A 26337-nucleotide genomic window follows, 5' to 3' on the forward strand; every position below is an offset into this window, starting at 1 on the left:
ACTACTTAAAAATATCTGCCACTGCTTAGCAAAACAGTTTTTCTAAGTTTATCATAAAAATTTAACTCACTGGATCAGTCTCTTCCAGAGCCTTAACCCTTTCCTCGTGTTTCAATTCATCACTTCTATCCTGTTCAAATTCTTTCTGGCACTTCGTTAAAAGAACTTTACGGAAATTCACATAGTTCTTATTCTTAGTGGGCACTTTGATCTATTTTAAAAACAGATAAATTAATATACACCGTAGCACATTTTACAATCATTTAATTCAAAATTAGTTGGCTTACCAATGCCAAATGCTTGCACATGTTTGCATAGGGGACACTGAAGTTTGGCTCGTCCACAGCCTTCTCAAATATTAAATCAATGACTGTGCACAGTTTTTCCTCGGTGTCGATATTAAGATTTTTAACTTGAGTCAATAGAGTTTCAAACTTCTGTGGCGTAAGTTTATTAAGGATTCCTTGGACACTTCTTTTAAGTTTCTCTTTATCCTGTTAATAATAAAAAAAAAGAAAATCATTATCAGTATTACAAGATTGTATATATTAGTTAATATAACATTAAATTACTTTATTTAATTACTTAGTTAAATATAACATTAAAACAACCTGTAGAGTGAACTTAAAAAAGTTAAGTTCAGAAAAATAAATTTCTAGTTTATACAAAAAACAAAAAAAATTTTCAATGCTCATTTTGTTAAATTTTTTCTTTTTTTACTTAAAATACAAATTCAAATCAAGTAAAACCTGTATCAAAAGCTAATACATATATTTTAATAGAATGGGGGCTCAATGAATTTGTAAGTATGACTTGTGTATTTATTTTTAAAAATGGAATGCAACAAATAGTAGTTATAATCAGCATGAATGATAATGAGGGAGAGAAATTTATCACAGAATGTGTAAATTGCTATTTATTAAAGGTTTAAAAAAAATTTTTTTTTTTGCTATTCTGCCAATATTTTTAAGTTTACCTTTTTTACTTCCTTCATTTTGAAAGAAAATTACATTTAAAAGTTGGATTTTTCAAAGGTTCGATTCACTATACTACTGCCTTTTTTGGGAGCTTCTCCCATTAATTATTTCAATGAAATGACTTAGTCTAAATGCTCTTTCATAAGTGTAACACTTCATTTTAAATTAACATTTATTTAAACACCTAAAAAAGGAGGAAACTTAAGTTCAATAATAACGAATTGCCAATTTCTTACCTTCTCACTTAAACACAAGAAATAACAATATTAAAAACATGAAACAACAATAATACAGTGTTTTCACTACAGCGCGAGAACCTCGAATATTTTTTTCTTTTCTCACATTAAAAAATGACTACCGCGAGGAATTCGCGCAGTCTATAAACCAATTTCAAAATTTGCAAATTTCTCGCATTTTGAAAAAAATTTCTCATTGCGCCATTTATAATAAAATCTGTTTCACTTTTCTTCCTGGATCTTTCTTTATTTTAACCCTCTTCCCCATTATCTAGCTTCCCTATTTACCAGTATTGTTCAGAACCTTTAAGAACAACAAAACACCATCCCTCCGAACCACGGAACCTCTTTCAGAACGCATTTCTCTGCAACCACTTGTTTACCGTAGGTAAAGTTTCTTCATGTAAGACGTTCAAATTTTTTGCGCATTAATGTAAGATGGACAAATACCTTGTAAAGGCAATATCTTCCACTCCTAAACGGACAAATGAAAATGAAACAAATACGCATTTGAGCAATCTAATGAGAATAGCTGATGACAAAGTAGACGTAGAACATTTTCCATATGATGTGAAGCAAAAATATTTAATGCTTTAAAAATTAGAAGATGTTAAAAATGCATTATAATTAAAGAAATGATTTTTTTTCCAAGTCTCTTTGTGTGTGTGTGTGTGTGTGTTTTTTTTTTTAGTTTTTAGAAATCTCGCCCTGTTTTTGAGATAGAGTGAGAAATGCTCACCCATTTTTTTTCTGCGATGAAAACACTGTAATATAACAATAGTATGGACAGGATCACTAAAAACCTTCACTACGATTGGGTGTTCACTAAATCTAGAGTTCATTATTACGGAATCAGGCTGTATAATAAATTAAAAATTAAATTTGATAACTTAAAAATTCTGAATTTAATTGAGGTTGCGTAGCCAAATCTTTCAGCAAAAAATAAGCACTTTTTAAGCAATCAAAAAATATTTTTAAGCACTATATACATTAACAAAATGAAAAATAATTTTTCAAAGAATTTTCATGATCATGATAAAATAACTCTTTTCTTGCTTTTATAGGCCATAATAAAATGATCAAGATATTTTTCGGTTCGATATCAGAGGATGGAAAACGAAGTCTGAAATTGAGAATATCTGGCAAAATGCAGCAGAGTTGCTCATGAAAGTGCAAGAATCTCGCTGAACTCAGTTCAGTAGACTCACATACGGACTCGCGAAGTATTTCATCAAACTTGTAAAATAACTGGCGCTTCCATACGCTTTGGACCGACAGTAAGCTGAAATGGATTGTGGTTGAATGAATTGGGAAAACTTTGAATAAAACAATGTGAAAAGCACGCTTTTGCACAATACACGGCGAAAATCGATACGTTAAAGAGAAAAAATCTTATTTTCGAAAAGGGAAAATTAAGCACTTTTTAAAAACACCCAATGAAAAAAGCAACTTTTTAGTGCTTTTAAGTAACGAAAATCAAAAATAAGCACCTTTAAAAATGCTATGCACCATGTAATTGATTATCCAAGTAATTAATTAAATTACCAACATGCAAAAATTCTTTACATTAAAAATACAAAACAATCAAACATAAATATTGCTTGTACAAAGGTTTCCAAGCATTATCAGCTTCATGAAGTTTTACATTTTGAGAAAGGGATATAACTTTTTTGGTTTTAGAATCTCTTCCTTGGAGACTACGCCGATTAGCATAATTGTTCATCTGAGGCTGTAAAGACACAAGAACTTAGTTTAAAGAAAAAAACGCATGTTAAACATATTTGCATAACTTAGATATAAATATTAAAAAAACAAATAAATTGCTATGGACATTTTCCCAGTCTTTTCCTTTTTTTAAAATTAATTTATTTTCATCTAACAGTTTCTTATTTAAAAAGTAAAGCATGAAAATTATTAATACTTCAACTCAATTCTTAAACAACAAAAGAAGAATCTCTACAGAAATTCAAGCAGTATGAACTTAATCCTTTGCTTACAGCTCCTACAACTAATTTACCCGAATGTTAAGCATCATAGAATGTTAAGCACAAGCAGAAGGTTAAAATAACAGCTTAATAGTATGTATGCAAAGAAAAAAGTAATTTAACTTAAAAACTGTATTTTTTTAACCATATTTGTCGAATTGTCTTAACATCCTAAATTAAAAAAAAAAAAAAAAAAAAAGAGTCAACATTTAATTTTTCAAGTTATATTAATCATGTAAATTTTTTTCAAGCTTCGTAATCTATCGAGTGTGACGTAGTGGTATCTCAATCCTGATTGGTTGTTGAAACATGACATTTGTTTACGTTAGCAACTGTTGTTTCAATTCTGTTTCGAGTAAGCTAAGCCTGTCAAGTATCAATTCTCCCAAGTGACACATTCTATATTCTTACACAAAGATTTAAATTCTTTCACTATACATTTATTACTATAACACAAAGCTATAAACAAACTAGTTATGCATCAAAGTTTCTGGGTCGGCGAAGCAAAAATAGATCACGGTTATAATAAAATGCATAAACAAATAATAAATCTAAGTTAAGTAAAAGACGCAGACGATCGAGAATTATATTTCAATAAATTCGATGTGTGATACGGCGTTGTATTTAATTAACATTCTATTTTATATGGAGAAGCTTAGCTCAATTTTAGCATTCCATTTTGCTTTTAAACGATCGAATTTGGCTGCGACGTCATAGGTCACATGTGTGGGTATGCATGCTCTTCCTCTTGAAGTGCAGGAACCCAATTGGTCATTATTTATTGAAACCGTTACACATCAAGAACTGTTTTGAAATTGTTGGGCATCTGTAATGTCAAGGACATTATTCAACGTAAAGGTTAAGTAAATCTGAACTGTTTTGATAAAGCTAATTATGAGACAGATGTTATTTAACATTATATTTATTTGTTTCTGGAATGGTTTTGTAATAGCTAATTTTCCTGCCCACTAAACGGACATTTAGCACAATAGTTACGTATATGAAAGAGTTGTGGAATAGTTAATTTCTTCTGCTAATAAAGTGAACGCAATTTAATGTTACGGTGATATCTTTCTGGAACTGTTTGAATTATTACTTGTGAAATACGATATTCTCTGGGTTCAATTATTCATATCGTTCGATTGTGCCTTCGCATTTCTTTAATTCATGTTGAATGGTCAAATCATTATTAAAAAAAGGTAATTAATGACAAGGTTATTAATTCCCAGGTAGCAAAAAGATATGATCTAATATTAGAAAGATGCGATATAGTACTGCCGTGCTAGAAAATGCAATACTCTTGAATCCTATCTTCTGATATTAGAATTAATATTATATAAAATTAAATAGTATTCGATCTAACATTCGAAATTTCAAAATTATCATCGATTTCATTATTTTTGGTCCAGCGCCACATATTTGTGAAAGGTTATCCCAATATACTAATAAATAAACATTTATTTATGAAAGAAAACGATAAATTAAATATTACTTAAAATATCATTTTCAGCCAATGCTATTTTATGGCAGATAATACTAGTGCTAGTTTGAGAACGGTTAAACTAGAAAAACTTTTTCAACTGTTTATGTTGAGTTGTAACTCCTTCTGCTTGTTTACAAGACGACAAGATGGCGATCTTGTTTCCGCTCAGGAGCTTTCGTTTCTACTATTTAAGGTATTTATAATTTAGTAGTTTTTTGTAAATTTTATAAATTTCAATGATAGTTACATGATAAATTAGTCTCGTAGGTAATGTTTTTTCCTTGAGTTAAAAATCAGCTAGAAAAGTAATTTAAAGCACGATGTGTTTGAGATTATAGATGTTGTAGAAACATTCAGTGTACCTACTTAATAAACTTCCCCGCTAAATTAAAACATTTAAGAATTAATTTATTGATCATGTATTCAATAAGGTCAGTAAATATTTTGTATTGTGATCATTATTGCTCACTCGTAGTTGTTGACTTCTTTTTTGAAACGTATTGTCTAGCTGTATGTAATAAGCACTGTTTTTCTGCAAAAATGAAATTTTCTGCTATATATATATATATATATATATATATATATATATATATATATATATATATATATATATATAATCTGCTACTTTTAGCAGAGTTAAAACCATTATATTGTAGAATGTTTAAAGTTTAATACAAACAATATTGCTAACATATTAAAATTTTCTGTTTAAAATATTGTACAACAATCAATTAAACATTTTTCTTTAAATATGGACTGATTTTTATTTGAATATAGGCTAATCTGTCTGTTTTTGATGCATCATTATTTATATTTATTTGTAAATGATTAAAAAATACCTAAACAATAATATGGTCTATTCAAAATGGTGATTATGGTGATTAGCCTTGATTAAATTATATTTTTTAAATAAATTCCTGTTAGAAATAATCTAATGCTGTAAAAATTTAGTTAAACTATAAGAAAAAAAAATATTTGACAAATGTTGTGCATGCATACTGACTTTTAAAGAATGCTATGTCAAAATATTTGGGGGAAGGGGCGAACTATATTTAATACATATTTACAACTTTGAATTATGTGAATTGTTAGAGAATTCTCCTTCTATATGATTTTTTCAACCATGAATTAATGATTTTGAATTCTCATAGTATCTTTTTACATTGATGTTCTTATACATTAATCAAATTTTAAAATAAGCAATGGTTTAATTTAAAATTTGATTAATTGCCATGCAACAATTGCCATGGTTATGAAGACTGAAGCAATCACACGTTTCACGTGCGAGATGAAAGGAAGCCGCATCAGCTGTTCTTCCGAGAAAAGGGGCGAGAATGGAATTTCCGGGGGAAAATGTCCCAATTGCACTAAGGTTTAAAGGGTGATGTATGAATTGGATCAGGATTTTATAAATAAGCCTGTGACTCGATGTCACATAATTATTTATATAATTATAATTAAGTAATGCTTAAATAATTCTTCTATTGCAAATCGAAATCAGGAATAAAATTACTTCTCATTACACAGAAAAAAAATTAATAATACCATTTTTTCTAGCAAATGATCTTTTAAACATTTATTATTTCGGAATCATTTTTTAGATTATCAGTTTAATACTTTTGTGATAGCTTCAGTGGTTCCAGTCAAAGTTAATAGGGAATTTTCTTTCAGTTCCGTCTTTTAAAATTTTATCTGAAATGACAATTTTCTATAACAAATCGTTATAAAGAAGTCGTCGTCGTTGTTGCTGTTGACGTATGCCTGTTTCCCAGAGGGGTGCGATTATTATTGTTTTCCAGTGGCTCCATCTATGGCCAGGAATTCGATTTCTGCCACACCAAACGTCACACCCGTTTATAGGGTGGACCCATTCATACATCCATTTATTCATCCACAGATCGTAATTTTGACCTGAATCAGAGAACAATCGATCTCCAATCCAGTACCCCCAGAGGTCTTTATTTTTTATGGGAACATGGAGGACTTTTGCGACTCGACAGATTTAACATGCATCTACACGGGGGAGTCTTCGGCCGGAGGGGTTCGAACAAAGAAGTCGTTACCACACGCGAATGAAGACAGAGGAGGAAAAAGTGAGGATGCTTGAAAGGATGGAAAAAAATGTCTGATGAGCGAGATTTTGCTAAATACCAAAATTTAAATTTTAAATGAGTGGTACCCAGTGCTCGCAGTCTATACAAATACTAAGAATTCTATCTAGAAAGCGTCTGTTGACCCTGCTGTACTAAAGTAGCAGGCTGAGGGTTAGGTACTGGACCTACCATCGACTGATGGTGCTTCTGAGCAGTAGGCATTCCACCAGAGTTAGTATACATTCCTGGTTGACCTGCAGCAACCTGCTTATTCATATCATGAGGTGTATTGCTTGGAACAGTAGACAATTGTTGAGTAAAAGCATATTGCTAGAAAAAAAAATTAAGCACTTGTGAAAAATAAATATAATAAAAAACTAAATCAGGGTGCATAGACAAATCTTTCAATAAAAAATAAGTATCTTTTAAGTACTTTTTAAGCACTATATACTTTAACAAAATGAATAATAATTTTCAAAGTCCTATATGATCATGATAAATTGACACAGACAGATTTTTGACACAGAACTCTTTTCTTGATCATACTAGCCATTATAAAATGATTTAGAGATTTTTCGATTCAATATCAGAGGGTGAAAAATGAAGTCTGAAATTGAGAATATCTTGCAAAGTGCAGCAGTTGCACATGAGAGTGTAATAAAGTAGCAGGCTGAGGGTTAGGCTGTACTGGACCTGCCATCGACTGATGGTGTTGCTGAACAGTAGGCATTCCACCAGAGTTATACATTCCTGGTTGAGCAGCCGCAACCTGCACGATATCATGAGATGGATTGTTTGGTACAGTGGACAATTGTGTAGCGAAATCGTATTGCTCGAAAAAAATGAAGCTCTTATGAGAAATAAATATAATTAAAAACTAAATAAGCAATAAATGTAATAGAAATAAATCTAATAAAAATTACCTATTCCACAAGGATAAAAATCTATCATAGTCAGCTCATCACTAGTAGATTGGTAATAACTAGAGCCCGGATTTTGATGACCTAAAAAATCTCAACTAATGCCCTTAAAAAGTGCAAAAAATGCCCTTAAAAAGGACAAAAAATGTCCTTAAAAATGCAAAAATTGCACAAAAAATGCCATAAATAAAGTAAAAATATTGAATTAAAATTTTTTTTTGCTCTTTAAAATTATTATGAGTCATTTAAAAAATATAAAGCAATGCAATACTTGTTCTACGTTCATTAAAGTTTGAAAAATATGTTTTGTATCCTAAAATAACAAAAAAAGGAAAATATATTGATACCAAAATATTTTTATTTTGTATAGAAACTTTAATGGATATAACAACTTCCATCTCATAATATTACTAAATATCAGAATTACAGTGGATTATTAAATGTTTTTTGATAATTTGAAATGTAAACGAGCGTCTCTTGTCTGAAAGTAAATTTTCATTCCTGCAGAAGCTTCTTTCAACGTCTACTGATGTTATAGGTGCGTACTTGAAAAAGACGGTCTCACTTACTTACAATTCTTCTTCAATTTGAAAAGATTTTGCTTCACCTCTTAATATTCCATAGATTTTCTTCATTGTTTGGAAGCCAGTGTAATAATGAAAATTGATAAAAAATAATAAAAATTGGAAAAAATTAACAGAAAACTTTAAAAAATGCATTAAAATGCAAAATACGCCCCAAAATTTAAAGAAAAATACCCGATAAATCTAAAAATCTAAACCTCCCACAGTTAGTCTGATGGCGAAGGGACTCAAACCCATGATCCGTCTACCACTCAGGATATTTCATGTCAGCACTGTGGTCGGTGCAAGCCAGATGCTGATTAGTATCGACCAGCCATCAGTGGGATTCGAACCCGGTTTACCTTATTGGAAGGCGAACGCTCTATCCCCTGAGCCATCACGGTTCAAGAACAATTATTCAAAAAACTTGGTTTGAGTCTATATATTCCCACAATTTATAAAACTAAGATTTATATCTATCTTACCGGCATTGCCATAGGATTAGCACGCATCTGTTGACATTGCTGTGCTAAAGTAGCAGCTTGAGGATTATATACTGGACCAGCCATCGACTGATAGTGCTGCTGAGCAGTAGGCATTCCACCAGAGCTAGGATACTTTTCTGGTTGAGCTGCAACAGCCTGCGTATTCATATCATGAAGTGTATTGCTTGGTTCAGTAGACGATTTCTGGAAGGAAATCAAGCGATATCAATCTAAGAGAAAAAGCAGTTATGAATAATAAAAATTGACCACTTGCCACACGGACGAGCCTGCTTGGTGAAGTCGAGCAAATTTAAGGCAGAGTGTGCGATTCTTGTTTTTCAGTGGCGCCATCTGTGGCCAAGAATTCGACTTCGCCACACTATACGTCACACCTGTTTATAAGGCGGACTCATTCATACATCCATTTATTCATCCACAGATCGCAATTTCGACCTGAATCAGAGACGATCGATCTCCAATCCAGTACCCTCAGAGGTTTTGATTTGTTATGGGAACATGGAGAACTTTGCGACTCGACATAATTTTAACGTGCATCAGTTATGTAATTTATTTAATAGTAAATTATGTAATTGCCATTTTTGTCTAAGTGTACATTGTAATTTATTTTATAGTATATAATACATTATATTATTATTTAATTAAATTGTGTTGTATGGTGTTAATTTGATCTCTTCAAGGAAGTTTAAAATCTTTTCACCATTGGGTTATTATACGTAGCCTTATTTGGCACTTGCCACATAAGGTTACGTATAATCTGAGGTCTGAGGATTACTTAAACCAGATAAAATATCGTAAAATGAAAAATAAAAGTGAAGTTAGCCCACAATTTAGACAAGAGTTCATATACTATGAGTTGAACAAAAACTATTACAACTTGATTAGTTCAGGAACAAATGAACAATTAACGAAACAAATATACCTCAGTCAGTTTTAATTCATTGGGATCATCATTGCTATTACCACTTTCAGTTTTTGTAGAAGACATCAAGTCCTCTTCAGATATTTCAGAGGTTTGAGCTAAAAGAGAAATAATGAAAAAAAAAAGTTTTGAAATCACACTTAGAAACTTAAGTTCGGTAAAGTGAGTTTGAAAAAAATCAGGGAATGTGTCAGGGAAAAAAATTACATTCAATAATTAGTTTTAAATTTTTAACTGTTAAACTTGAAGTTAATAATATCATACAGGCCGTCCAACAGACCGCAAAAATGCAACTATAGAGTAGAAATTTGATGTGCGGAGAGAGTCAATTTTATTTATGAACTTTTGAGTTATTTTTTTTTCGAACATTAATTTGTTCGAATTTTATTGCAGTTTTAAATGATCCAGAAATTTATTCTTATTTTCTTTGCTTTAAATGAATTTTCATCAATTAATGTTAAAAAAATTTTTTTTCCCGCTATATCCTTCTATTAAAAGCACTAGCTTAAATTGATGGCGAAAGTAACAAAAAAAGTAGAAAGAGAGATTAGATTTCGGTGAAGACTGATTCAGCGGTGAACTGGGAACCGAGAAATCAGATTATTTTACCCAATAAAAACGAAACTGTTTCAGGGTTAAAAAGAACTTATCAGATGACCAAGTAGATGTATCAAGTAAAAATGACCCTACAATCCAAAATAGAAATTTTCAATCGCTTTGTTCCAAAAGCGAACATCGTCTATCAACAAGAATTTTAAATTATATACGAAGGAATCAAAGATTTACAATGTTAACAGGTTTTCAATTCAATATCAGTAAAATAAATAGAATGCAACCTGCTGCCCTCTCAGGACTAGAGCCTGAATTACAGTCAATTTCACCTCCACTCGAACTTTGCATTGCTCTTCCTGGTCCAAGCCTTATACTGTCGACATCAGTAAGCTTCAAAAAACAAAATTAAAATTTTTAAGTTTTCTTCTAATATAATATTTTTGCTCAATGAGTTTTGATTATACGACAAATTATAATTAGATGTATAAATCGTTATCACGAAATGTGTGTACAATCGCATTCTTATTTAAGGAAAAAAAGATTGCTTTGCTTAAGAAGAAAAACAATTTTAAATTTAAAAAAAACATAATAATTAAGGCAGTTTTGCAAACTTTTTGAAAGCAATGTTCAGATCATTTTGAACTAGATCACAATATTACATAAAATATTTTTCGAAGAAGAAAATATATAAAGAGGGAAAGCTTCTTGGTCAGAAGAGTTTCATCAGAGACAATATTATTTAAGGAAAATCTTATTCTAGTATAATGGTTGGTTGGTGTCGTTGATTGGTCGTTGGTTGGTTGAATCATATTTCATGGTGTGCTTGAATAGTTTTTGTTATTTCTATGGCATTAAAAGAATACAAATCCTCTTCTTTGGGGTAGTTTAAGAGGTGAAGGCCTGCAGCGACTGCAGATTCTAGTATAATGATAGACAATAAATATAATATGATAAAATGATAGAATACTAAATATGATAGACAATACTAATATGATTCACTAAATGTGATACTTTTTTTTTGCGAAGAAAAAGGAAGATGGCCTGCTATTCAGATAAGAAGTTTCACACATAATGAGTTGAAAATGAAGTCGTTACAACTGGATTAATTAAACAATTAATATACTATTTACAAAACAAACAAACCTTAGACAGTGCAGGTTTTTCAGGATCAACAATACAACAGCTACTTATATTTTTTGTAGAAGACATCAAGCCCTCTTCAGATATTTCAGTGCTTTCAGCTAAAAGAGAAGGAAGGAAAATAAGGTTCAGAAAAATAATTTATGTATTAATTGGAGGTGCCATCAAGTCCTCTGAGGATATATAAATGTTTTGAGCTAAAAGAGAAGGGAGAAAAATAAGGTTCAGAAAAATAGTTTTAAATCACTCTGACTATTATTTTTTTTAAATGAAATACTTTTTTTTAAGAGATAAATAATAAGTGCTTACTTCCAACTCAATGTCAAAAATTAAGAAGAAAAAAAAGACTTCGCAGTTACATAAAAGAACATAAGAGTGAGAGAACGTTTTATAATTTGCCTTTCAATAAATAAAAAAATTATAAAAACGTAAATAAAGCTGCCGTTGCTGTTCTCATGATCATGAGTGTAGTATATCTACCACTACAAAAATACAATTCCAATTCACTAGTATATAAGGCATGCTAACTCGATACTATGATGGGGTACCTTTTCATAGATGAAGGTTGACATTGTCGATATCTACCATCCCCACAATGGTGACACGGATGTGATGTGAACACGACTAACTTGACTGTAACGCCCACTTCGATCTGAACACGTCTACTTCGATAGATGATCCACATTGAACAGTTGACTTGCTACTTGTGACTATGAAATTATCCACCTCCTCACGCTGTTGCTTCTCAGTCTCGATCACACACAACGTACAACGTATATAATCGCCAGCTAGAGGCAACACACGAGTGACCACGAACGTGAACTTAATAAAGCTCTCACGATCAGCATTCAAAAAGTACGGTGATCTTAATACAACTCTCCCTGCCTCTCACAAAAAACAGCAATGAATCAACTAGGGGTATCCGTTCATCGAATTCTATCACGGATATAATTCTGGTGGGGGAGTACTGTATCGTATCTACCACTACAAAAATACAATTCCAATTCACTAGTATATAAGGCATGCTAACTCGATACTATGATGGGGTACCTTTACATAGATGAAGGTTGACATTGTCGACATCTACTTTCTCCACAATGAGCTATAAAATTTTTTTACTATAAATTGTTTAATCTGATCACTGAAATTCATGGACTATCTAAGACAGTGTTCCCCAACCCCCGGTCCGCGGATCAAATAGTATCAAATGTCCGGCCTGCGGACATTTCATTAAAACTGAATTTAAATTTCTAGGTTTATACTCCAAATTAAAAATATCTATGTCCCATTAAAATTTTTTTACTTAAAAAAAAGGGGCCCCCGAAGGTAGTGACATAAATTTTTCAATGTTTGTAATGTATCATTGTCTCCGATTACCCCCAGATGGAAACGTCTCATTGCGAAGAGACAAGCTCAGGGTTCTCATTGATTTAACGTCCTATAGTAAGTTGAAATGTTAAATCACTTTATATTTTTTTTTTTGGTGTAACTGTACTTTATTTTGAAGGTATGTTTAAATACAATTAAATTAAAAATAATAAATCGAAGTAATCTAAAATATAAACAATCTACGCCCTCACCCCACCCCGAGGTAAAATTATCAAATGATGACAGGTTCGCGGTGATAAAAAAGTTGGGGAACACTGATCTAAAATGTTGATTATTTTTAGAACATATGGAAATTACTTCTGTCAATGAAAAAAAGCGAGAAATATCTCAAGATTTTATATCTTAATTATATATCATATCTCAAGAGCAACAGCCGCTGTTTTGTGTGTTATACTTAACTTAAAAATTTAGTTTTGCTGCGCAAAAAACTATAAAACTTAGAAACTGCCAGATTATGAATTTCAAAGAACAAGGTTCGAGTAAGAAGAACGATGAGTCAGGGATCACGAGTTCGAAAAGCCACTGAAAGAGGGAGTTCGAACATTTAAAAATAATTTAAAGACAGAATTCGAAAATTATTAATTTCGATTGCTACGTTTTCTACCCTCATTATACAAATGCTATTTTTTGATTGGATGATAAATATGCTTGAATATATTTGACAAATCGAGATTAAATTTGGTGATTTTAATGATTGTATAGAGTGAATTTAGTTACCTCATGTTATAGAGAGTAGAATACTATTGAGGATTGTCTTCCTTTATGATGTTTAAGTTTAGTTATAATTTTTCTTGCTTAATCAAAATTCTTGTTAGTTCAAAGATGACTTTTTCATTACGCTTGCTAAGCATTTTCCACAACGCACTAAACTCTGCCAGCAGAAACTGTGAAGATTTGTTGAAAAAAGTTCATGGAGTTTAAAGGGAAAAAATTAAAAATTTCGATTATTAAGAAAATTTTTAACTGTTGCAGTAAATAATATTATGCAGGCCACTCAATGGACTGCGGAAATGCAACAACTGAGTTGAAATTTGACTTGCAGAAAGAGTCATTTTTACTTATAAACTTAACGTGAGATATTTTTTTAGAACATTAAATTTGATTGAAATTTATTGCAATTTTAAGTGGTTTAGAAATTTATTCTCATTTTCGTTTCGGCTTTAAATAATGACTACTTATACATTGATGTAAAAAAAAAACTTCCATCGGTATTTTTATATTAAAAGAAGTAGCTTAAATTGATGTCGAAAGTGATAAAAAAAAGTAGAAAAAATGAATAGATTTTAGTGAAGACTGATTAAGCGGTGAAATAGGCTCTGCGAAATCTATATATTCTAATCAATTAAAACGGAACTTTTTCAAAGTTAAAGAGAACAGAGAGTTGTCAGAAATGACGTATCAAGTATAAATGACAATAAATTGCTATTTAACCATTTTTCCCGAGAAATTTCTAACATTGTATGCATCGCATAGTTTGATGTTGTTGTTGTTACTTTACGTCGAACTAGAGCTGCACAATGGGCTATTGGCGACGGTCTGGGAAACATCCCGGAGGATGATCCGAAGACATGCCATCACAATTTTGATCCTCTGCGGAAGGGATGGCACCCCCGCTTCGGTAGCCCGACGACCTGCGCGTGAAGTCGAGCACTTTACGGTAGCACAGTTTAACGAGGACCAATACCGCACACCCTCGGTCCCTACGCAGACTGATCCAAGTGGTCACCCACCCGCACACTGACAGCAGCCAGTGATGCTTGACTTATGTGATCTGCTGGGAACCGTGTCTTAACGATCAGTCCACTGCGGGACCGCATAGTTTGATCAACGCTAATTAAGTTTGAACCCCTTACATGTTAATGTTTGCTTTTAGCGTATTTCGCCTTACCTCATCAGAAACTTTTTAAACAAATTAAAAAAATTTCACACATAACTATAAAATTAACTTATCAAAAGTTTATTCTATTCAGAAAATTAATTTTTAATAATTATTTACCTTTAATAAGAATCGGAAAAAACTTTGCACTGCGAGGTATACAAGTTTTTGCACTATTTTAAAAAATGTAATTTTCTGTAATAAAAGACTGCATTTGAATTAATTCTTGTGGAATCAAATTTTAAATGTACTACTTTTTAAAAAAAATTTTGATAACTCAGTAACTATTCTCCTAAATTTTGTAAACTTTGCCAAGCAAAATTTCACTCTTTAAAGCTATGCAAAAAAATCGCTTACTTTGCAAAATTCTTTAACTATTATTAAATAAAACAGTAAATAATACTACGTAATTATTAAAAATTATTTTTGCATGGAATTTTCTCTTATAAAGGAATTTTATAATTGTGAAATTTTTTTTATTCACTTAAAAAGTTTTCGAAATATGGCGAAATACACAAAAAAGTATAATTAACTTAAAAAGGGTTCAAACTTTCGACTCTTCTCCTGAACCAAGTTAACTGGACCGACTGAACCTAAACTGGTACTACCCTTCATGTTTTTTGGGCCCGTATTAAACTCAAATCGATCGAAAACAATAACTAAATATATGTACGATATTATGTATCAAAGATAAGTACGTTTTTTGTTAGATATCATACACTGTTAAAATTTTCATTCTAAAATTATGGTATAATAACTGGCAGCTGTCTGTTCATCAGATTAACCGTAAAGCTTACGGTAAAATTTTTTTTTCTTTTATGGTTTTGAAACCATTTACAAAAAATATGGTTATAAAACCATGAATACAAAATTATACGTTTTTTTAACCATTTGCAACTAGCAGTTTTCAAAAACTTTAAAAAGAAAAATATTTATTTAACTAGACATAGGATTTCGGCTTTTCATAAGGCATGGGAGAGTGCCGGACACTGGAAACTCTTCATGTGTTGAAGGGAATGGAGGAAATATTGTGATGTCAACACTAGGACTCTAATTCCAGTTTTGCCGGACACGAGATTGACAGACAAACCAACTCGGCTATAATATGTACGCAGTTGCAGGAAACTAAGCAGCTTCATTAGTTGGTGCGATTAGTTCAGGTGGTTCTAGTAGGTGCGATAAAATTCTGGTTGTTTAACCGTATTAGGTGAAAACAGTTAATAAACAGTTTTTCTCCAACTTAACAGTTTGATTGCCATTTTATTTATGGTTATTCGACTGTTTTGATGAAATATGGTGAAATAACCGTTCAATAAATTGTTATTTAACCATTTTTTTTTCGAGAAATTTCTAACAGTGCAACTGAAAATATCGTCTGCACTAAATAATTAGTATATTTAAGGTTAGGTCACCCAACCATTAAGATTGAGTCTTAATTTGTGAAAATACGATCATTTAAAGATTAAAAATTATTTTTGGAGTTTCGTTTTTTTCCCCCGCGTTGTGCGAAGCAACGTTACAAATTCCCGTATTAAACTAAAACAAACAAGGAAACATAGCAAAATTCAAATATAATAAGAAAATATAAATAAAATAAATCAGAATATGGATAACATATGCATATTACAGCATGAAATGCATTCTGGAGTTTTAACAAAAAGTTACACACCTATATTTTTACTTCTGTCTTGGTCATGAGGTACTCTTTTTTGGAAGGGAACGTTCTGGAGTTTCTCTTGTTCCTCATGTGCTTCAGGTTCAGCTTCTTTTTGAGTTAGTTTGATGGCTTTAGGATTGTTTTCGTCCTTTCTAGGAAACCGATTTTTCTAAAATGCGGAAGAATTATTTCTATACTTAATTTTATAACTCAAACAAAACTAAAAATAAAAAGTACTATGTAAAGAACCTCATTGCAAGAATGCTTAGAACCACATAAACTTAAGTCTGCATGAGCTTGAAAATAACAGTTGAACATGTATGCAATAGTTAACTAAGTACAGTAGAACTTCGAAGGATCGTTGTGATTAAGCGACGGATTAAGCGAACAATAGATACGAGAAAAAATCGAATGCTGCTTAACATATAATTACAGCGAATGATAAATAATAAAGAAGTGATGGACTCGAAAATTAATAAATTTACAATACGTATGAAAAATTTTAAGTGAAGAGATTACGCACTTAATGGAAAAATATTTATTGTGCAAAAGAAAGACGAGTTAGCGAATGTATTTATTTAAAATATGGAAAATTTTTTGGCTCGAACACTTTCATTTCAACACAAAAATAAATTTTCGACTTTTTTCCCAACTTTTTTCTTATAAATTAGTGCAAATATAGAAAGCTTCTTAAAGTTTCAAAGGCACCAAATATTTGCACTGATTGTGATTCTGTTTCATCGGTATCATTTTGCACTTCTTCGGTTTCTGCTACCATTTTTCCAACTGACATCCCGCCACAATTTTCCGTGTTTTCATCAACTCACTGTGGGCCAGAAGACCATGATCTTTGGCCAAAAGTCAAAAATTAAATTTTCAACTAAAATATGTGTAGGCAGTTTTAATATAGCCCAAATTAAGTATTCAAAATCATTCCAAATATTATAGTTTACTTTTTGGATCAACAAGAGTACAATGTAATGAAAAATACGTTAAAAATTTTTTTTAAATGTAACTTTTAAATTTTTATTTCAGAAATATATTTAGGAATTTCACCTTACTGTTACATTTTTATCAGAGTAATTAGTCTGAAATTATAGTACAATTTTTCAATTTCTTGGATTATTAATATCTTAAAGTTTATATCTTATCATTTGACATTTTACAATGTTTGAATGACTTTCGAAACTTAGTTCCAAAAAGTTCCACGAGGTAATTAGCTAATATTTTTTTGTTGTCTTCTTTGATGCTTGTTCTTTCGAAAAAACCTGCCCCATTTTGCCCGTATTGCAATGGTGGACAAAATTCCCTGAAAAACAAAAATAATGTTTTTTTTCTTCATGTTCTCGCATTATTTTGTAATATTCGCGTTATTTTGTAATATTACTTCAGAAATATAATTTGCTTTTCATTTTCAATGAAAAATTACGAAAATTATTATATTTTCATGGCTATATTTAATTATTTAAACGTACTATAGTATTTTTTTAATTTTTGCTCGCCATATTTCAGCCGCCATTTTGTTTTTTGGGGTATTTTTAGTGTATTTCAAAATTTTAACTATGAATTCAATTTACCTGCACATAAAAACCCCTAAATACAAATTTTGTAACAAATTTTATCGAAATACTAATTTTGGCCACAAAACCTTGGATGCTGGCCCACTGTGCAACTGAAGAATTATACATCAAACGTTGATGTTTTCCCCAAAATGTAGCAAATCCACCAAGAGTCATGTGTAGGTGAAATTTTTTCATGATAGAAGCGTGATAGATCTTTTAGTTTCAGAAACATTCTGAACGGGTAATATGAACATTATTTTTTTTTTATCGCATAACGTTTCTCACGGGAACGGAAAAAGAGACGATACATATGGGAAAACGATGAATCGAAGTTCAATTGTAGTAAACTGTTTCGGAACGGAACTTTTATTTAAGTCGCACTAAAGCTGCACTATGAGTTATTGGCGACTGTCTGGGAAATATCCATGAGGATGATCCAAAGACAACACATGTACGCCCAAGCCTACTTCACAGCGAGGAGGACGCATTTATCCACCATCCATCAGCAACTCGTAATTTTGAACTGAACCAGATCAATATCAATCTTCGATCCAGTATTCCTAGAAGTATGGTTTGTTATGGGTACTTGGAGGACTTTGTGACCCCGACAGATTTTAGCGAAAATCAGTCGCCATTTTGAACACAGGAAATCTTCAGCCGGTAGAAATCGAACTCGTGACCTTTTGGACATGGGCCACCAGTCAAGGTCATCCCAGCCCTGTATTGAAATGGAAATTATTCCTAAATCACTATTTATATCAAGATTATTTTTGAGCGCATTATTAAGTTTTTGCTCCTTAAAATAATTCCTTTCTTGCATTTCATATAGAACTGGAATTGAGGTCTTTCTGATTTAGAGTTAATTATTGTATCTCTTATTTATTTATCTCTAAGTTTCTAAATTGTACCACAAAAGAAGATAGTCAACATTTGTTAAACATGTCAATTGAGCATTAACAGCACTTCTAATGTGCCATACAAAATATGAGATATATGCACATAAAGTATATTTGAACATACCATTCTTGGTACACCTCTCCGAGGTAAAGATGGCCAAAAGTGATCTCGGTAGATAGACAGTACAGGCAATAACTTTGGTCTGCCCAACTTATGTACATGAGGCTATTAAATAAATAAAAAAAATTATAATGAAATAATAATAAAAAATATATATGAAATAAAAATAAAAAATAATATGGATTAACTCTTTATTATCTAAGCATCTACCTTATGAATGTTACTTTGTAAACAATACAGAACTTATAAAAGCAAAGATTTTTAAATTATATTTCTTAATGTAAATTGTGTATATAAATTAGACTGTAGATACACTTAACACGAGAAGCTTTAAAAGCAAAGCTAAAAGTTAAATACAAGAATAAAATGTTGAAGTTTTTCATAATTGATACAGATTAAAATTAATAATTACTGATGCTGACATAATACCGTTGAAGTATACACAGAGGGGATCTAGGACAATTTCTTTATTACTGCTCTAGTATAATTAGGTATCTAAATTTATAAATTTTAATTTTTGAATGAAATTAGGTACAGTTACATTTTTATATATTTTTTGCTATTTGAGAGAAGAACTTTCTAATTCATTTTTCCTCACATTAAGTTAAAGCAAATTATTATTACTGACGCATTTACGCTACAAGAACGCATTTGTAATGCACTTGCGTCGGTGACTGCACAAATGCTTCAAAATGTATGGCTTGAAATGGACTACCGCCTACAGGTTGTCCGTGTGACAAAAGGAAGTCGCATAGAAAATCTGTAATGCATGTATACAAAATTTTGAAGTTCCTTCAACATTCTATGTGAATTTTATAGATAAATTCTATTTCATTAAATAGTTATAGCTTTTTGTAATCGCTATATTCATTTCGAATTACCCTGTATAACCATAATTAAAAGGTTTCTGAGAAACAAAAACTTATAACATCTTATTTCAGTTTATAACCGTCTTATGCATGATTGCTAAAGAGATGGGCAACTCTTTCAAGAAAATTGATTTAGAATTTCGACAATGAAAGTTAACTTTAACACTGACCATTACAACGTATCTCATTCCCTCTTAGCATCATGATAGTCTTACAAATATTATCTTTATTAAAACAACTGAGTTTTTAAAGTAATGGAAACAATGTCAAAATGTTTAAACTATAACATCACTTCGAAAATAAATTCAGGTTTATTTATTTCTTTAAAAAAATGTAAAAAAGACTGTCTAGACTGACTGTTCAAAATTTTGCAGTAAAAAATGTGAACAATTTTGATGATGCTATAAAATATATTGTAATGATGTTGAAATTCTCTGAAATCCCTGCGCTTATGCAAGAAAAATAATAAAGGTATTTTACTATGTGCAATATATAGAATAATAATTATACCTTGTCTTTAATGACATCTAGGTTTGGCAATTTCTGAGGTTTAACTAAGGACATAGGCACGCATTGTAATTGAAGAAGAAAATTCCTATCGTATCGCTTCTTCCCCTCTTTATTTACGGGACTCCATTGATCTATAAAAAAATCACACATGGTTTATAAACAAATGATTTCAAATTGCAAAGAATAATTAGCGTCAAAAGATTCACACACACACACACACCTTCTTTGTAGTTGTATTTTATTTTATTTGATTGTTTTATTTTATTCTGCGCTTGATCATCTACATTTTCTTTGTCTTCATTTTCAGTTGTAGGTGAAACTGAAGATGAATCACTCTGCTGTTCAACTAGTGAGATATCACTCTGAGGTGAATTGTCAGAGAGTATTCCCCAAGGCAGAGGAATAGTATTAAGTAATTCACTATTTACAATTGCAGCAGGAGATAGAGGCTGTTCATCTGCTTGGCTTTGAGGGACTTCTGGAGCGGTTGAAACTGACACTGCGACAACCTCCTGAAATTGGAAGAAATCTAGTCAAAATGGTCAGACACTAATAAATTGATATTCTCTGCATCAAGTCATTATGCACTCAACTCCAGTAATTAAACAATTAATAAAAGATTGACTATTTTAAAAAACAGGGATATAATCCTTGTATATGGATAATAAAATGAATAAGGAGTATGCACTTGCTGTGTCGGAAAACCTCCGAAAACCCGCGTAATTCAAATAAAAAAACCTTGATAAATCCGAAAATCAACGTCAAAAATTGTAAAACGTTTATTTTAAGAGGAATATGGTTGGTTGGTTGGTTCTAATGCCACTTGCCACACGGGTAAGCCTGCTTGGTGAAACCGAGCAACTTTAAGACAGAGTGTGCGATTCTTATTTTTCAGTGGCGCCATCTATGGCCAAGAATTCGATTTCAGCCACATCATACGTCACACCTGAGGCCCTTCAAAATAAGATTAACTAAGTTTACGTGGCAATGGTTTCTTACAAAGTGGTTTCCTTCTACGATGATTTTGAAAATCATGCGTATCGTATTGTAAGGATAAAATAACCTAAAAAAGGAAAAAATATACCAAAAACTTACTTTCACAAACCACCTGAAATGGAGTTACTTTTATAAACTTTAATGCAAGTAGCTTGTAGCAATTCTGTTCCAAGTTTATTCATCAAATTCTTCCTTAAAATCAGGCATTGTATAATTTTTCTCAAAAGTGCTGACACAGATTTTGTAAGGAAACCCCAATAATTAAGTTGGTCAGTTTTGTTTATCTCTATTAAACCCCCAGCTTTTCTCACGATATTCAGCAAAATAATAACAACTTTTAGTGTACTTAATAAATCTTATGATAGAACAATACATTGTAAAACAATTCATGTTAAGAGCTTAAGTTTCTCCCAATATGTGTTAAGAAAACGATCATCAAGAAATTTTTTAATTAGATCTGTTTGCATTACAAACTTACATGTATGTACCTTATTTAAATATTTGGGGTACATGTATGTACCCCAAAAATGATATTTTACCTATTTCATTGAATTTATAAGTGCGATTTATTTGTTGCATTCATTTTAAAAATGATCTTTCAGAAACAATATTTATATTCGACACGAATATAAATACTGAGGCAATGAATTTTGCTGAATATAGTTCAGAAGGGAATTTACAAAACAAATCAATTGCTTATTAGAATATGCAAATAGAAGAATAATTTATCTTTCCTATAAGTTATGCTTAAGCAAGTTACTTTTTTTATCCGGCAAATGGATCTAATTCTATTATAACAATATTTATCAATAAAAAAAATTATAAGTCAAAAAATTCATTAAACAAAATTTATTATTTAGTAAAAAATAAGGACGCAAAATAAAATTTGGACTAAGGCAACTTATATATCATTTGTTAGATAATGCGCTTATCTACATCATATCTTATCGTTTTGACTTTTGAGACCGAATCATTTAAATTTTTTACACAATATTCTGAAGAGAAAATTGTGACAACAGTGTAAATTCCAATAATGTTGACAGCTATTATAAAGAATTGCAATTACCTTGCAGTCCACAAATTAGAGAAATACAAGCCGGTAAATAAGAAGCATAGTTCTATTATTAATATATTAGGAATGTAGAGAAATGGATTGCATTTTGAATATATTTAAAATAAGTGTGAAAATAAAACCAAAGGAATGAATAGAAAAGACTGCTATAGAAAATTTAAAATTAGTTTCAATGACTTATAATCATGTAAAAAATTCCGATTTAATTTAATTACTGAAATACGTCACATCATGAGTCTCCTAGACATTGATTATTTTCCACTAAACTCATACAAAACTTAAAAAAGTAATATTTTGATATGGTATTTCATAACTTACCCTCGTTAAATCTGTTACTTCTTGCAACTTAAATCTGACCTTAGAATTGTTTGAATGTTTGTCTAATATTTTCTGCATTTGTGTAAAATAACCTTCCATCTGAAAAAAAAGAGACTGTCAAAATACAGCAAAAAATATGACAAGAAGTTGAGTTTTTTCTTTTTTCTTTAAAAAAAATGACATGCTTAAAAGCCATTACTTTTATATTTATATCTGATTCTGAAAATCAAAAACGCATTTTTGAAATTTATTTGTCCAAAGTATTTTACGCGAAATTTTTTTTATTTATTATTTAATTTAATGATAAACAAAAGATTTTTTAATAAAAAAAAATTATATAAAAAAAGTAAGAGTAAAACATTTTAAATAAAGAAAAGGTAAATAAAAAAATATTAAGTAAGATACATGTAGAACAATTTATAAATCTATATTAAAAAATATTGCGCAATCATGCACAAAACTGAAAGTCACATGACGTCACAATGAAATGAGTCAAAAAACCTTATCCTACAATAATGAAAAAGACGCTTTCAGTTTTTAACATTTGTTTGCAATTCTCAAGAAATACTTATATAAGATTATGTTGTAACTCGATTATGTTGTAATTAATTCATGTGATTTTAAATACTTAGCTATGAACTTTAAAGCTTTTAGGTTTCGGTGATCTACAATAAATGATGAAAGAAAAGAAGTATTTTTGTACACCCTATGCTAAAAAAATCGAGCAATTAATTTGTAACTTGTATCGATTACTTTGGTTGTTATTTGCAATGACTGTATAAAATTTCATAAATCTAACTTAAATATTTATGGTAATATTGGTATTTGTATAAAAAACAACAACTTGTCTTATATTTTATTATGCTATAACTTTAACAATATTTAATAAAATTAAAAAAAATTTTGGAGTAATTAAAAAAATTAAATAATTAATTAAATTGCAAAATTATTTTTTAAAAATTTGAACAAAATTCGTTAAAAAATGCGCAAGATATGACTATTTAAAGTAGTTCTTTTACGCTGTGCAGGCGATAGGCAAAATTGAAAAAAAAATTATTTCATAATTTCGTAGTGACTCGTGTTTCGCAACTAATTGAAAAAAAATCTGGTTTGAATATTTTAATTTAAAGAGTTTCAAGCAATTTTCTAAGTAATTTTTGTATTTCTTTAAAAAAAAGATAAGGGGTGTTCTATAATTTGTATTTTTTATCATAAGACAAATTTAAAAAAAAAAATTGTGATCGCTCTATTGCGATTACTGGTTACCCATTGGTCCAATGCTTTTTTTTTCTGGTTTAACCCCGATAAACGCCACGACATTTAAAATCATGGGTTGCAAAAACTGTCTCCATTGATGTTTGTCTTCGGATTGATTTTCAAATCCTGCCTATGTACGTGTTTCAAGACGTCACAAAAATACTTTTCCTTCTTCAGTATTCATATTTATATTGAAATCACAATTATAAGTTAATAATAAAAAGAATCTAAAAATACTTTAAATTATTATTATGTAAATACATTAAGAATGACTGATGGTGAATATAAAAAGAATAAAAGATTTCTAAAAAAATTATCAAACAGCAGCGATCGCCATAGCAACGCATGCAATATCGGCGCATGCGCACTGCATGTTCTCATATCTCAAAAATAAACTCACCAACTTAATGCATAATAAAATTAAAAGTGAAAAAAAGAATTTAAAAAAAAATTATCGAACAGAGTGGTCGCTATAGCAACGCATGCGCTCTGTTTACTATTACTCTTGAGCAGAGTTGAAAAGTGTGATGACGTTCAAATAAAGTGCGGACGCTATCAAATCCAAAACAATAATGCCAATGGGTAAAAGAAAAAACTTAAAATAATAAGGGATCTTCCACAAATTTCTTTTTATACCAAAAGACACAATTTAATAACAAATTTTAATACCTTACAATAATCATCCTGTAACAAAATTGTGATGGTATACGAAAAGAAAACAGGCGGAAGAAAATATTCTTCTTTGAGAGATGATCCCCCACAATGCAGGTGTCATTTTTAATATATCTTGTTTAATAATACAAAATAAAATTTGTGAAAAACCCCTTATCATTTTAAGCTTTTTTTAAAAAAAAACACAAAAACTACTTAGAAAATTGCTTTAAACTTTTTAAATTTCTAAGATATTCAAAACAGACTTTTTTCCAAATACGATTCACTGCGAAATTATAAAAAAGTATTTTTTTGTAAATTTTTTCCGCGCATGCGCAGTATAAAAGAACGATTTTAAATAGTCATATTTTGCTCAATTTTTTTTCAAGTTTTTCAGGACAATAATTTTGTAATTATTCTTTACTTGCTCTGAAAATTTTGTTTAATTTTATGAAATATTTTTAAAGTTATAACAAAACAAACGTAAGACAAAAAAATTTGTTTTTTTTAAAGTAAAAAATGCCCATATCACAATAAATATTTAAGCTATGTCTATTAAATTTTATGCAGTTATTGCAAATAATAGCTAAAGTAATCGGCATAAGTTAAGAGCTTATTGCTTGATTTTCTGGCATAAGTTGTTCAAAAATAATTGTTTTCTTCCGTAATTTATTGTTGGTTCCTGAAACCTCTGAAAGTTTTAATTCTTATTACGAAGTATGAAATATGATTAATTATAGATCGTAAATCTGATAACAAAATAATTGCACAAACCTTCCAAGATTATTTTTTATGAACCTTCATAAACTTCGGACTAATAACGAACTGAAATATTTAAAACTTGAGCTTGAAACAGAAAAATGTCAAGAAAAACTTCTCAATTTTAACACGTTTTGTTTTTCTGATACAATTATCCTATACAAATCGAGAATTTAATTTCTTATTAAAGAAAAAAAAATGAAAATCACTAAAATAAAGTATATATATATATCACTTCAAGTTATATCTGGCTATAAAACTGGTTTCGGTAAATTTTTATTCTGCCAATAGTTATTTAACATATTTCAACAACGTATTTGCTTTTTCAACACTTAAATATAAATTTTAAAATTTTTAATATCGTGTGCACTTTTTTGATCAGATATTTTCATGATTAAGGGAGGTCATTACGAAACACTCTCTGTAATGTTTTATAGCTCAATATATCTGTAGGTGCTTGACTAGCTTTCCCAGTAGGATAACTCAGATTGAAGATCTTTAAAAACTTCAAACTTGCAGTTAGTTACAAGAATAACTTTCATCACTTTTCCTTATAAATAAAAGCACTGTTCAAAATGAAAACAAAGAACACTTACACTTTATTTCGAACGTTTAGCTTTTTATCGTCTAGTTCATGGGTTTCCAACTAACATGAGGCCGGGGGGGGCTACAATTAAAAACACAAATCAAATGGTGGGCCTCAACTTAATCAAAATTTTGTGTAGGACTCTTTTATGTTTGAAGGAACATTAAATATTAATGTCATATTTTTACTAAGTTGTACAAAACAAAAGTATTGAATTATAAATTTAAAATAAGAAGTAGATTTTTAAAAATACTTAATTGCATATTAAAACATTCGGGCTACAATAACTTTAATGAGCATCCAATGTATTAAACAATTAATGTGCAACAGGTATCTAATTGTTGAGATGTGAAACTTTAAAGAGGTTGATATTTAAACTTTTATAGTAGAACACAAAATGTTCAGTGACAAAATTGAGGTTTGTCTGCTGCAAAAACCAGAGAA

General features: G+C 30.3%; 1 protein-coding gene across 4 annotated transcripts in view; it reads right to left on the minus strand.

Annotated features, from left to right (window-relative positions):
• Window positions 1–26337, minus strand: part of LOC110282887 (eukaryotic translation initiation factor 4 gamma 1) — a 75942-nt gene that overhangs the window by 48818 nt on the left and 787 nt on the right. For 3 of the 4 annotated variants that reach the window (XM_087157962.1, XM_087157966.1, XM_087157964.1), the window contains exons 2-14: window positions 22641–22739; window positions 20475–20766; window positions 20255–20385; window positions 18879–18980; window positions 16309–16465; window positions 11378–11475; window positions 10519–10624; window positions 9683–9780; window positions 8743–8946; window positions 6964–7104; window positions 2880–2942; window positions 288–494; window positions 71–211 (exon numbers count right to left, since the gene is read on the minus strand). In XM_087157962.1, coding sequence (XP_087014088.1) covers window positions 71–211; window positions 288–494; window positions 2880–2942; window positions 6964–7104; window positions 8743–8946; window positions 9683–9780; window positions 10519–10624; window positions 11378–11475; window positions 16309–16465; window positions 18879–18980; window positions 20255–20385; window positions 20475–20766; window positions 22641–22739 — 1839 coding nt within the window. The remainder of the gene's footprint in view (window positions 1–70; window positions 212–287; window positions 495–2879; window positions 2943–6963; window positions 7105–8742; window positions 8947–9682; window positions 9781–10518; window positions 10625–11377; window positions 11476–16308; window positions 16466–18878; window positions 18981–20254; window positions 20386–20474; window positions 20767–22640; window positions 22740–26337) is intronic. The other variant, XM_087157965.1, reaches the window with a different exon arrangement.

The sequence above is a fragment of the Parasteatoda tepidariorum genome, chromosome 2, assembly GCF_982258835.1.
Source record: "Parasteatoda tepidariorum strain Cologne lab strain chromosome 2, Ptep-v5.0, whole genome shotgun sequence".
NCBI lineage: Eukaryota > Metazoa > Arthropoda > Arachnida > Araneae > Theridiidae > Parasteatoda > Parasteatoda tepidariorum.